At 38.4% G+C, this 14,413-nt stretch overlaps 1 protein-coding gene across 2 annotated transcripts in view; it reads left to right on the top strand.

Annotated features, from left to right (window-relative positions):
• Positions 1-13,649: 13,649 nt before the first annotated feature.
• The window catches only part of Chst7 (carbohydrate sulfotransferase 7), a 21,068-nt gene continuing 20,304 nt past the window's right edge, over positions 13,650-14,413 (top strand). The window contains exon 1 of one of the 2 annotated variants that reach the window (XM_048796470.1): positions 13,650-14,358. In XM_048796470.1, the coding sequence (XP_048652427.1) occupies positions 13,875-14,358 (484 nt within the window). In that variant the 5' untranslated portion in view covers positions 13,650-13,874. The remainder of the gene's footprint in view (positions 14,359-14,413) is intronic. The other variant, XM_048796471.1, reaches the window with a different exon arrangement.

Here is a 14,413-nt window from a genome sequence, read left to right on the forward strand (position 1 = left end):
GTGTGTGTGTGTGTGTGTGTGTGTGTGTGTGTCTATGTCTGTGTCCAAATTTTCCCATTTTATAGGGATACTAGTCATATTAAGAACCCACCCTACTTCTAAATGCCCTCACCTTCAATAATTGCATCTAGTTTGTCAAAATACACTCAACTGTTATGTATACCTAAAAAGAACAAATAAAAAATTATAGTTACTAAGACACCATTTCCAAATAAGGTCATATTTTGAAGTACTGGGGGTTAGGACTTGAACATATGGATTGAGTAAAGATACAAGTGGGTATGGAGTTTCTTTTGGGAGTGATAAAAATATTTCAGGAATTGGATAGGGGGGATGGTCAATCAAAATTGTGAATATACTAAAAGCCTCTGAATTGAGCCCTTTGTAATGTTAAATGTTTTGCTATATGAATTATTTCAAAAAGATTTTAAGAAGTTACCTCAAATCCTTTCACAAGGTCAACTGTTTCAAGCTGGGGTACAGTGCCACCCCTCACCACATCTGTAGAATATAATCTCCCATAAGAACAGGGATTGTTGTATATTTTGTATTCCATTGCCTACAATACTGTTAGGAATATAGAAAATGCTCAATACATATTTGTTGAATGAATATGAAAGGGTTAAGGCAAAATACACCAAATTGGTGTTTTGAAGCTGAAATCACTTGAGGGACTGTAATTTTAGAAAGGACCATTTGGCTTGACTCTCCCTACAAGCAGCAGAGCACAAAGATTCTTTGGGGGAGGGATGTCCTTCACATACCAAGGCTGGAAAACAGCCTTGATTAGCAGAGACTGCTAATTGAGGATGCAGTGAACCTGAAAAAACAAACTCAGAAATAACCCTTATCTTCTACTAGCTTCCACATCCCCTCCCCAGATATCTCTTGGCAATTTACATCCCTAGAATTTACAACCCTATTCCAGATATCCATTTGTCCTGTCATTCCTTCACACATTTATTGTTCTTTGTCTAAAAAAACAAAGAACATCAGGCCTTGGTTATTTCTGCAGACTTCACTCTTGGGAAGATCCTTGTGTATTTGTAAAATAAATAAAATAAATAGAGAAGAGCTCTTTCTCCCCTATAGATGCATGGAAGGTTTTTATAACTTTTCTTAAATTTTTCTATTTCAGAGGTAAATTATCTTAAAATGTATTTCTTGAAACTAATCTGATTTTATATGCTATAGTTAGGACTTAGTCTCACAAAACAGATTCCTCTGTTTTCATAACAATTAGCATTATTTACTAATTTATTTTGCATTTGGTGTTTTACAAACAGGGTCAGTTTTTAAAGATTCAGGGACAACTGATCTATGCCTCAATTTTTTATAAGCACTACTCCATGCTTACATAATGTATACATGGAGACAGAAGTACGGATAGGAATTATGTTTGGCTAACTAGAAACTACTCTTACTACAAACATTTGATGAACTTAACCACCTTCTCTCTGATTTAGGAATCCTTAGTCTTTTATTCCACAAGCAAACATGGCCAGGGTGGGCTTGGAGCTAGTTTTGGCCAGAAGCAATTCAGTGCCCCCTCCACAATCCAAGCCCTTGAAAATCTTTGGGTCAAACCAGTGGCTCAACGGACTTCTTATTGCAGAAGTATTCTCATTGGAACCCCAGTAGATAGGGGATGATTCTAGATACAATTCAGGATCATTACTGCTCAGAGTTTTAAAAAATGAAAATAGCATAACTCCTCACCCCTAAAAAACTGTCTCTCAGAATGACTCATTGACCATATGACATATTCTTTATCTGTTAATCCTTTCTTTTAGCTTCTCAATTTCTCAACTGCTCTCTTGCCTATCACACAGCCTTGTGTTAGCTCTCTGTTTTTTTGGTAAAGTATCTGAGATAATCAACTCATAAGAAGAAGTGATTTACTTTAGCTCAAAGTTTCAGAGATTTCAGTTTGTGGTTGCTTGGCCACATCACTTTGGGCCTGTGATGAGGCAGAACATCATGGTAAGGAGTGTGTAGCAGAGGAAAGCTTCTCACCTCATGGCAGCTGAGAAGCAGAAATGAGCCAGCATCCTAATACATCCTTTAAGGGCATGCCCCCATTGACCTACTTTCTCCACGTAAGTCCAGCATAGAATTACCATATGATCCAGCTATTTCACTTCTGGAGATAAACACAAAAGAATTAAAAGCAGGAACTTGAGCAGATACACCATTTTTCATGGCAACATTATTTGCAATAGCCAAAATGTAAAAACAACCAAATGTCCACTGACAGAGGATGTGGTATATACATCTAGTGGAATGTCATTTAGCCTATGAAAGGAATGAGATTCTTTTCTTTTATTTATTTGTTTTTGGTAGCAGGGATTGAGCCCAGGGACACTTCATTACTGAGCCACTCCCCAGCCCTTTTTTAAAAAAAATTTATTTAGAGACAGGGTCTCACTGAGTTGCTTAGGGCCTCACTAAGTTGCCAAGGCTGGCTTTGAACTCACAATCCTCCTGTCTCAGCTTCCCAAGCCACTGGAATTACAGGCATGTGCCACCACATCCGGCAAGGAATGAAATTCCAATGCATGTCACAATATGGATAAGCTTTGAGGACACTATGCTAAGCGAAATGTCCATCACAAGGCAGCTTAGTGAGACCCTGTCTCGAAATAAAAAAAAATAAAAATAAAAAGGACAGGGGTGGGGGTATATAGCTCAATTGACCATAAACAAAAGGGTTTATTTTGGGACTCTCAATTCTGTTCTAGTAATATATATGACTATACTATATCAGTGACATACTGGTCCTCTGGGTCTTTTGCATTTCCAAGTGAATTTGAGGATCAGCAAGTCAGTATCTACAAAAAATTCTGCTGGTGTTTTGACTGAGATTATGATGAATCTATATCACTTGGGGAGAACTCCTACTTTAATAATATTAAGCATGGGAATGCTTCTTAAATTACTTAAATCTGCTTTCATTTGTCTCAATATGTTGTAGAGTTTTATTTGGGGGGGAGTTTGTTTGTTTGTTTTGATACTAGGGATTGAACACAGGGGCACTTGACCACTGAGCCACATCCCCAGCCCTATTTTGTATTTTATCTAGAGACAGGGTCTCACTGAGTTGCTTAGGGCCTTACTAAGTTGCTGAGGCTGGTTTTGAACTCACAATCATCCTGCCTCATCTTCCCAAGCCACTAGGATTACAGGTGTGCGTTACCATGCCCAGCAATATGTTGTAGCTTTAAGTGTACAATTCTTGCATTTCTTTTAAAAAACCTATTCCTATTTAATCTTTTTTATTATATTGTGAATGGAAATCTTTTCTTAGTATTTTTTAATTGTTCATTGCTATGACCCTGTATACTGTGAACTTGCTGAACTCATTTATTAGTTCTAATAGGTTTTTCTTGTGGGTTCCTTAGGTTTTACCATGTACAATATCATGTTGTCTTCAAATAGTTTTACTTCCTTTCTTTTTGCTTTTTGTTTTCTCGACAGTATCTTTCTTTTTCTTTTTAGTACTGGAGATTGAACCCAAAAGTGCTACATTCACAGCCATTTCCATATTTTATTTTGAGATGGGATCTCAGTATGTTGCTGAGGCTGGCTTTGAACTTGTGATCCCTCTGCCTTAGCCTCCTGAGTTGCTGGGATTACAGGCATATGCCACTGTGCCTAACTCAACATTATCTTTTTTTAAAAAAAGTATTTATTTTTTAGTTGTAGTTGGACACAATACCTTTATTTTATTTATTTATTTATTTTTATGTGGTGCTGAAGACCGAACCCAGGGTCTCACGTGTGAGGCGAGTGCTCTGCCGCCAAGCCACAACCCCAACCCCTCAACATTATCTTTTGAGTGCAAACGTTTTAAATTTTGATGAAGTCTAATTTACCAATGTTTTCTACAGTACATATTTTTGGTGTCAGATCCAAGAATTTTATTTTTTTCTTACCTAATTGTACCAGCTAGAATGTCCAGCATAAAGGTGAATAAAAGTGGCTAAAGAAGACATTTTGGCCTTGTTCCTGATCTAAGGCAGAGACATTTACTCATTCACTAAGTACTATGCTAACTATAGGTTTTGCACAGATGCCCTCTATCAGATTAAAGAAATTTATATCATTTTAAATTACTGAGAGTTTTTTATTTATAAATGGGTGTTAGATTTTTGTCCAGTAATTCTTTTATCTATTATAATGATCATGTAGAGTATTAGAGAAGTTGCCTAGCATGCCAAGGCCCGGGGTTCTATCCACAGTACCAGAACAACAACAGCAACAAAACACAACCAAGTGAATTATTAATGAAAAAAGAGACTACTATGTTCAGTAAGAGATCACTGTAGAATTTGTTTTACGCATCTGCCATCTCCCATTCCCCAGAATGGTAGTCACCCATCATCTGGACATTTAATAAAAATTAAATCAGGGCCTGGGTTTGTGGCTTAGTGGTAGAGCAATTGCCTCGCATGTGTGAGGCACTGGTTTCAATGCTTAGCACCACATAAAAATAAATAAACAGGAGCTGGGATTGTGGCTCAGTGGTAGAGTGCTTGCCTTGCATGCGTGAGACACTGGGTTCAATGCTCAGCATAAAAATAAAAAAAAGATATTGTGTCCACCTATAACTAAAAAATAAATATTTTAAAAAATAAGTAAACAAAATAAAGATTGTGTCCATCTACAACTAAAAAAATATTTAAAAATTAAATCATCATATATGGTCTTTTTTAACTGGTTTCTTTCACTTAACATGTTTTCAAGGTTCATCCACATTGTATTTCATTATATGAATATACTATATTTGCTTGTCCATTCATCAATTGATGGACAGCAGGATTAGGATATTATGAATAATACTGCTATGAATATTCACAAACAAGCTTTTATATAGACATGTTTCCATTTCTATTGGGAGAAATTGCTGAGCCATATGTCAACTCAATTTTCAAATTTCTGAGGGACTGCTAGAACATTATCTAAAGTGACCATACTACTTTATATTCCCACTAGCAATATATGTAGCTTCCAGTTTGTCTGTCTGACTTTGATTATAGCCATGTTAGTGGGTATGATTGGATATCTTTTTGTAATTTGATACTGGTTTTCTTGAAGAATAATAATGTTGGGCATCTTTTCGTGTGCTTCTTGAACATTTCTATATCTTCTTTGGAGCAATGTCTATTCAGATCTTTTGCTCATTGCCTTTATTTTTTATTTTTACTGGCAAATGTCATAAATTCATGTTCTTTTTAAAAATTTGATATATATGACAATAGTCATTGCCTTCATTTTTAAAAGATAATTTTACTATATATATAGAATTTTAGGTTGACTTTTTTTCTTCTAGCACTTTGAACATGTCATCTCACTGCCTTCTCACTTCCATTTTTGTTGCTGAGAAGTCATTGTGATTTCCTTGTGTGGAATGTGGTTCTTTTGTACCTGATGAGTTGTTTTGGTTTGTGTCTTTCACGATTTTCTCATTGGATTTTAATGGTTTCACTAGGATGCATTTAGGTATAGATCTCTGTGTTTATCCTACATGGTATATTCACTGAACTTATTGCTTATATAAATCAATGATTTTTATAAAGTTTGAGATGTTTCCAGTCATTATTTATGAATAATAATAATTTTTCTTCCACTTTCTTTGTTTCCTGGTCAATTTCCAGAGTCCTAAAATGGTTCTTTTTTTCAGTCTTATTGGTTTTTATCATTTTTTTCCTTTTTCAGGTATTGGGGATTGAACCAAGGGGTGCTCTACCACTGAACTACATCCCCAGTCCTTTTTTAAAAAAATTTATTCTGAGACAAAGTCTCGCTTAGTTTCAGAGGCTGGCCTTGATGTTACCACCCTTCGGCCTCTGCATCCCAAGTCACTGGGATTATCAGTGTGCACCACCATGTGAAGCTATCATTGCTTTTAGAAGAGGGGATTTGTTCAGCTGGTCACTAAGGCATTCAAGAAGTCCCACCTATATAGTAGGTGGTTTTAATAACTAATACATCCATATCAAGTGGTAACCAAAAAGAGCAAAAAACGAAGAATGAGCAGTCCTGAGAAATAGCTGATTGTTAAAAACATTTTAAAGGCTATTTGATCTGAACTGCTCACCAGAAGAAGCATATCCTCAAACAAAGCAGTGTGGTGAGTAATATTTGCCTTTGTGATCTGGTAATTTTTCACAAGCTGTGTTATTGTAATCATCTTGCTAAAAAGAAGTTTTATAGTTCTATGTAATCATGTTGACTTGAATTAGCACTCACACAATAAAGTTGAATTGCACATTTTTTCTTTCCCCAGCAGATGGTGACATTTTATAGAATATGAATAAATTGTCTCAATGAACCAGTGATCTAACTAACTAAAATAGAATTGTCTCTTATTTCATTTCTCCTTTATCTACATCTTGAATTCTTTTATAAGAGACATTCATCAAGAGCAATTACAGGGGTGGGGTTGTGGCTCAGCAATAGAGTGCTCTCCTCACATGTTCGAGACCCTGGGTTCTATCCTCAGCACCACTTAAAAATAAATAAGTGAAATAAAGGTATTGTGTCCAACTACAACTAAAAAATAATCATTTTTAAAAAGAACAAATACAAAAACCATAAATAATAAAAACTAAAAAGTTTCAACTTCTTCAATACCTAGTTTGCATAATATATTTTCACCAGATATTTTCTTATTTGCCATTAGGTCACATCAACTTACCTATTTACAAAAATAGAACAGCAATAATAGAATGTTAAAATTGACAAATGTGTCTTTAAATAATGTCCACCTCTGGTTTCTCTTCATTCATTTCTTCCACAAAGGCCCCTCATTCTTCTTTGTTTCCCAAATTAGTTCTGAATTCTAGTAGTCCCCGCTATCTGAAGTTTCACTTCCTATGGTTTTAGCTACATATAGCCAACTTTGGTTTAAAAAGATTAAATGGAAAATTCCAGAAATAAACAATTCCTACGTTCTAAACATTGCATGCTATTCTGAGTAATGTGATTAAGTCTTGTGTCTTCATGCTCTATCACTCCCTGAGTGTGAATCATTTCACTTCCCAGTGTATTCACACTGTACCTACCCATTTGTCGTTTATTAGCCATCTCATTTATCAGATCAATGGTCATGATATGACAGTGCTTGTGTTCAAGTAACCCTTATATTACTTAATAATGGCCTCAAAGGGCAAGAGTAGTGATGATGGCAATTTGGATATGCCAAAAAGAAGCTGTAAAGTGCTTCCTTTAATTAAAAAGGAAAAAAAAATCTTTGACTTATGGAAATAAAAACATTGTATCCTGAGGTTGCTGAGATCTACAGTACAGTGAGATATTTTGAGAGAAATTATACATAGCTTTTATTATAATATTTTGTTGTAATTTTCTGTTTTATCAATATGTTGTTAATCACTTACTGTACCTAATTTATTACTTAAACTTTATCATAAGTATATATGTATAGGAAAAACCATAGTTTATATTGGTTTTGGTACTATTCACAGTTTCAGGCATCCTCTGGGGTTCTGGAACATATTTCCTATAGTTAAGGAAGACCACTGTACTTCCCCTTTCCCTTAAGTTCAATACATTAATATTTTCTATCTTATATCCTAGAGTGCAGTGTATAATTAAAATTCATTTTTAGATTCATGCAATTCATAATCACAGCTTAATATGTCAACTATATGGGGGGTATTTAATTCACTAGTTCAAACCTAACAGCTATTATATTTCAGGTTTTTTGTGAAGCTCACAGTCCTTCCAGCAGGGGACACAACCTCATAACAGTAAGGAGGTGTTTTCATGCACAAGGTTTAATGCATAAGCTTTCATGGGAACTCAGAAAAATGAATCATTAATTCTATCAAAAGAACTTTATATATGAACATGAAATCTGAGTGGGATATAATAGACTGAAATGTGAGCAAAAAGCTTTTCAGGCAGAATGAAGAACTGAAGTTCAATTTTAGAAGCATCAAACAATGCAGCATTTTTCTAAAACCCAGAAGTCTGATTAGAATACACAATATTAAGCGTACTGTGTTTCAACAGAACCAAAATGGAAGATGGAGGAGGAATAGGAAGGAAATGATGAGAAGTGAGTCTATAGAGGTACATTAGAGCCAGAATGTGAAAATTCTTACAAGGCATTCTAAGGAGTGAGAACGGCATTGTAAAAACACTTATGAGATATTCTAAAGAGTGTAGGCTTCATCCTCTTGGTCTAGGAGCCATCTTATAACAGTGTGTAGGCAATAGAGGATGGGAGTAGAGAGACCAATTAAGAGATAATGGGTCACACACAGCTAAAAAGGAAAACCAAGCATATGTTCAAATAAGTAACAACCCCATCATTATGTAAAATTATTATGTACCAATAAAAATATGGAAGAAAAAAAGGAAAAGCAGGTGTGGATTATTGAATGGTTCTGTTTTAGGAGGGAAAGAAATACTGATGGAGGCATATATAGAAAACATTCAAGATGGGTATGGTGGCACATGCCTGTAATTCCAGCAACTTGGGAGGCTGAGGCAGGAGGATTCTAAGATTGAGGCTAGCCTCAACAATTTAGTGAGACCCTGTCTTAAAATAAAGAATAAAAATAAAAAGAACTGGGAATGTAGCTCACTGGTAGAGCATTTTTGGTTCAATCCCCAGTACAGAGAGAGAGACAGAGAGACAGAGAGAGGAAGTCTCACATGGTAAACTGTATGGACTAGGGTGACTGAATGTGATATCTGAGAAAAAGGGAGGAATACTAAAAAATGACAATGAGGTTTCATAATTCTGGCATCTTGGTTTTTAATTATCTTACCAGGGCATTATTCAAAACAGAAAATCTGGGCTGGAGTTGTGGCTCAGTGGTAGAGTGCTTGCCAACAGCATGTGTGAGACACTGGGTTTGATTTTCAGCACCACATTAAAAAAAGGAATAAATAAAATAATGGTATTGTGTCCATCAACAACTAAATTTTTTTAAAGTTTAAAAAACCCAGAAAATCTATGAAAAATAGTAGATTTTTAGAGTATTATAGAGGATTTGGCTTGGGAAAATATGAATTTGAGGCTCCTGGAGAGCATCCAGGTGAAGATACTGAGACATAATTGGGAATATGAGACTAATGGGAAGAGAAATCTGGAAATGATATTTAAGAGTCAACAATGTAAACTTATTGGGAGAGGCCATAGGAATTGAAAATTTCAGGTGGTTTAGTACAATAAGAAGAGAAATCCAGGGATAGAGCCTTAGGGTTCCCAGTATTTGGGATGAGATGACATCTATAAAGGAGATTAAGAAGGAGAAGCTTAAGAGGTGAGAAGGGAGGGAATGGAGTCATGTTTAAGGAGGAAAGATGGTGAGTTACTCCTCCTTTCATTGTGCCACCTCTGTCTTCATAGTATTCAATGATATCCTAACAATCTTTCTAGAATAATCCTTGGCCCACTGTGGCCAGAGCTTGGAAGCCTGTCCAGTCCTTAAACTATCAGAAATCCAATACATTATAAATGTGCAGAAGTGAAAATATTATGAAAGATGCTCTGACCTACACTGTGTCCTTAACTATTTTTTTTGTTAAGAAAAAGGTTGAAATGAACATGCTTAACAAAGTAAATTCCATCACAACTTATGGTTTCCTTTCCACAGGATAAATTATACATATTACAAAAAGGGGGAAATAATATGAAAAGTTGGAAAAATCCCTGTGAGAATTCAGTTTTTGCCCAGAAAATATTTATTATTTTAGGTTTCTATTAGAAAAGCCAAAGGGACTTGATAAGTGTGCTGTCATTGGATTTCAACCAAAAGAATCACCATTTTTTTATATTTATTTTTTAGGTGTAGATGGACACAACACAATGCCTTTATTTTTATGTGGTGCTGAGGATTGAACCCGGGTCCCGCCTGTGCTAGACGAGCGCTCTACCGCAGAGCCACAATCCCAGCCCCTTCCTCTTTTTTAAAAATATTTTTTAGCTGTCAATGGACCTTTTATTTATTTATTTATATGTGGTGCTGAGGATTGAACCCAGTGCCTCACACATGCTAGGCAAGTGCTCTACCACTGAGCCACAATTCCAGCCCAGAATATTTCCTCTTTTGAAGAGGTTAGGGAGTATGGTGGATGCTGTCCAAATTTTCCTTCAGGAATAAAGGAAATGTTCCCCAGGTGCTGGGAGTGGTACTGCCAGCTGTCAGCTCTTTTAGGGATTGCCTTGGCTGAAAAGAGCTGCCTCACCCAAAGTCACATCCTTCTAGGAGTCAGCCTGCATTTCATAACTAAATGACATTGAGCCTGGCCCTCTCCCCTTGACTTGGGGACACCTCCAAATAGTCACCTCATCTTCAATGATTACCATGTGGTAGACTAAGCGAGATGTTGAACTTGAGTTGCTACCCAATTTTTCTCTGTGCCCAATTCTGCATCCTTCTCATCCTTTTCCTTCAAAGGGATGATTTCAAGGGCTCACCCCAATAAATCTGTGTGCTAATCTCCTTCTCAGAGCCTGCTTTCCAGAGATCTCAATCTATACCAAGGCTGAACTCACAGAGCTTGAACATGGGATTCAGGCACACCCTATGCCCATTTTCATCCACTTGATCTCAGAAACTCAGGACAATTTGGTGATTGGATTAAAACAGAGACCAGACCACCTGAATTGTTAAAATTTGGTTTTTAAATTTACCTACAATAAAATTTACATTTTTATTTTATTTTTTGTTTTACTTAGTTACACATGACAGTATAATGATCTTGACATATCATACATTTGAATCAGATGGGGTATAATTTCTCATTTTTCTGAGTATACAGGTTGCAGAATCACATTGGTCATGCAGTCACGTATATACACACAGCAATAATAAAGTCTATTTTATTCTGCTGTCCTTCCTTTCCCCACTTCCCCTCCCCTCCCCTCCCATCATTTCTCTCTACCCAAACTAATGTGACACACTTTTTTTTCTTTTCCTAACATCGTCATACATGCATTCTGTATAATGATGAGGGTCTCCTTCCATCTTCCGTGCAATTCTCCTTCTCTCTCCCTTTCCCTCCCACCTCTCTTCCCTATCTAGAGGTAATCTTCTCCTGCTCTTCCTCCCTATCCTATTTATATAAATACTCCATATATAAATGGAATCTTACAGACTTTGAACCTGGCTTCTTTCACACAGAGTAATGCATTTGCGATTCATTTATGTGGCTGTGTATATGAATAGTGAATTTCTGTTTATTACTGGATAGTATTTCATTGTACTGATCAATACAGTTTGTTTTTTTCATTCACCAGTGGAATCCCATTCAAGTTGCTCCCACTTTATAGCAATCATGACTGACACGTCTATGAACATTTGCATATTGGATTATATGTGAACACGAGTTTTGTTTCTTTGGGGTAAAAGTGTAGGCATGGAATTGATGGGTCATTCTGTAAGTGTATTTTTAATTTTACAAGAAACTGCCAAACTGTTTTCCAAAGTAGCTGAACCAGCAATGTATGAGTGTTCCAGTTGTTCAACCACCTTGTCAGCAGCTGGTATTGTCAGTTTCTGTCAGCTATTGTAAAAGGTCTGTTAGTGGTATTTTATCGTGGCTTCAGTTTGCATTTAACTGTTGGTATTGAGCATCTTGTTCATATCTTTATAGGCATCAGCCTATGTTTGGTGCAGAATTGTTCAAATTGCTTACCCGTTTTTATACTTAGTTGTCCATTTCCTCATTGTTTCAAGAATTCTTTGTTCTAGGCACAAGTCTTTTGTCAGATGTTATGGTTTAGATGTGAGGTGTCTCCCAAAAGCTCATGTGTGAGACAATGAAGGATTTTCAGAAGCAAAATGGATAGAGTATGAGAGTTATAACCTAATCAGTGGATTGATTGACTGCTGCGCTAGCTGGGTTGTAACTGTAGGCAGGTAGAATGTGCCTGGAGGAGGTGGGTCACTGGAGGTATGCCTTTGGAGATTATATTTTGTATCTAGTGAGTGGTGTTCTGTTTCCTGATTGCCATGTCCAAGTTGCTTTCCTCTTCATGCCCTTCTGCTATGATGCTCTGCCTTACCTCAGGCCCAGAGTATTGGAGTTGGCCTTGAGACCTCTGAAACCATGAGCTCCCAAATAAACTTTTTCTCCCTAAGATTGTTCTTGTCAGGTCTTTTGGTTACAGCTACAAAAATAGCTGACTATAAGATCATATTTGTTATTTGTAAGTAGTTTTCTACTAGCATATATCTTGCATGTTCATCCTCTTAAAAGCATCTTTTACAGAGCAAAGGCTTTTAATTTTCATGAAGTCCAATTTATCATTTTTACTTTTATGGATAGCACCTTTGATGTCATATCTAAGAGTGATTTGCCTAACCTCAGGGCAGAAAGATTTTCTTCTAAAAGCTATACATCTCACATAAATCTGTCCCCTCTTAGGTGAGTATGCAGAAAAGAAAGTGTGGGGAGTAGTACTCTGTGAGATTGGTGGATAGCATTCTGAACAAGTGGCTGGAAAGAGGAGAGAACTGTGGACAGAAATCAAAGTGCTTGAGCCAGTTTTCTCTCTCTGTGTGTGTGTGTGTGTGTGTGTGTGTGTGTGTGTATGTTTTGTGGAACCCAGGGCCTTTGTGCATGCTAGACAAGTGTTCTACCACTGAGCTATATTCCCAATTGAGCCAGTTGTTTTAGAGGTGGAGTGACTTCCACCATATAAAAAGAAAAGAAAAGAGAAAAACAGATCTTTGGAGATGTTACTTTTCCAATTTGAACTACTTCCCCTGGTGGAGATGAATAGATTTGATTTCTCTTTTCTCCTAACCTTTCAACACCACCCAAGGAGGTGGGAGAAAGCTCTCCTTTCCTTGTTGATTATCCCACTGCAAAAGAGCAAAATTTAGCCTTTTTGATTCTCTTTTGAATTTTAGTAACTCTAAGTTTAATCTTGCTTTTGGATTTCCTGTCATTTTTTTTTTCATGTATCCTTTGTTATGTTTCACTCCTTATGTGTTCTTTTAAACACCATCTCTTGGGAAAAATCACCATCCTAACACTCTCATTCTTTAAATGTCCCTTGCTTATATTTGGGATATAATGTGGCAACAACCCTACATCTCACAACCCCAGGAACTGTGTGGGCACTAAAAATGAATAACATTTTACAATTGAGTAAACTGAGCCTTGGAGTGTCTGTTAAATATGCAGGGACCTCGACTGGCAAAATCTTAAGGAACACAACATTTAGAATTTCACGAAGCCTAGATCTTAATCATTAAATGTGCTGTATGAGTGCAGTAGTGCCTCCAAATCCCTTGGACCACCATGCAATGTGCAGCCACCTATCTTTTATTTTATCGTGTCGAGTGGCCTAGGACACAGAGGGCCAGGCTGGGGATATAAAACTGAAGGGGAGAGGAGTTCTCCGGGTGGGATCCATGTCCCGTCACTTGGCACTTTCTGTACACACAAGCCCCTCCCTTGACTGCAGTCAATTCCTTAAGACTTGACCTCATTACAGAAGGTTTAGGGAAAGGTCGGGCTTGGCTCGGTGCGTCCCAGCTGGCGTCCCCACCCGGCTGCAGCCCCGCCCAGATCTGGCAGAGCAATGGGCAAACTGTAGGGTAGAAAGGCGGGGAGAAGCTGTGGAGGTTAAAGGCGGGGCGGGCGGTTGCCAAGCCGGCCAATAGGCGGCTCTCCAGAGGCTGTGCTGAGAGGACAGGGGCGCCGTCACTAGCACCACCGCCTCCCAAGTTTCCCCTTGTGGATGCACCGCCTGGCTGCTCTGCTCCTCCCGGTGCACAGAGACCGGGAGAGACTAGAGGAGCGGACTCCGGACGGGATTTCAAAGAAGGTGCGAGAACCTGCTTCTGACCCGCTCTGGAGGTGGGGTTGGGTGTCGGTAAAAGATGAAAAGCCGCCGGCGGCGACGCCGAGAACACTGCAAGTTCGCGCTGCTGTTGGTGCTGTACACGCTGGTGCTGCTGCTCATCCCCTCGGTACTGGACGGCGGTCGCGACCAGGATAAGGGCGTCGGGCACTGCCCCGGCCTGCAGCGCAGCCTGGGAGTATGGAGTCTGGAGGCGGCGGCGGCTGGCGAACGGGAGCAAGGCGCTGAGGCGCAATCTGCCGCAGAAGGGGGCGCAGACCAGTTCCCCAAGACCCCAGGCAACCTCAGCTCCGTCGGGGAGACAGTGGCCCATGAGAAACAACACATCTACGTGCACGCCACCTGGCGAACAGGCTCGTCCTTCCTGGGAGAGCTCTTTAACCAACACCCGGACGTTTTCTACTTGTACGAGCCCATGTGGCATTTGTGGCAGGCGCTCTATCCGGGCGACGCTGAAAGCCTGCAGGGTGCTCTTCGAGACATGCTGCGCTCGCTCTTCCGTTGTGACTTCTCAGTGCTGCAGCTGTATGCACCTCTTGCGGCGGGGTCCCCAGGAGG

This window comes from Marmota marmota, unplaced genomic scaffold, assembly GCF_001458135.2.
Source record: "Marmota marmota marmota unplaced genomic scaffold, marMar, whole genome shotgun sequence".
Lineage (NCBI taxonomy): Eukaryota > Metazoa > Chordata > Mammalia > Rodentia > Sciuridae > Marmota > Marmota marmota.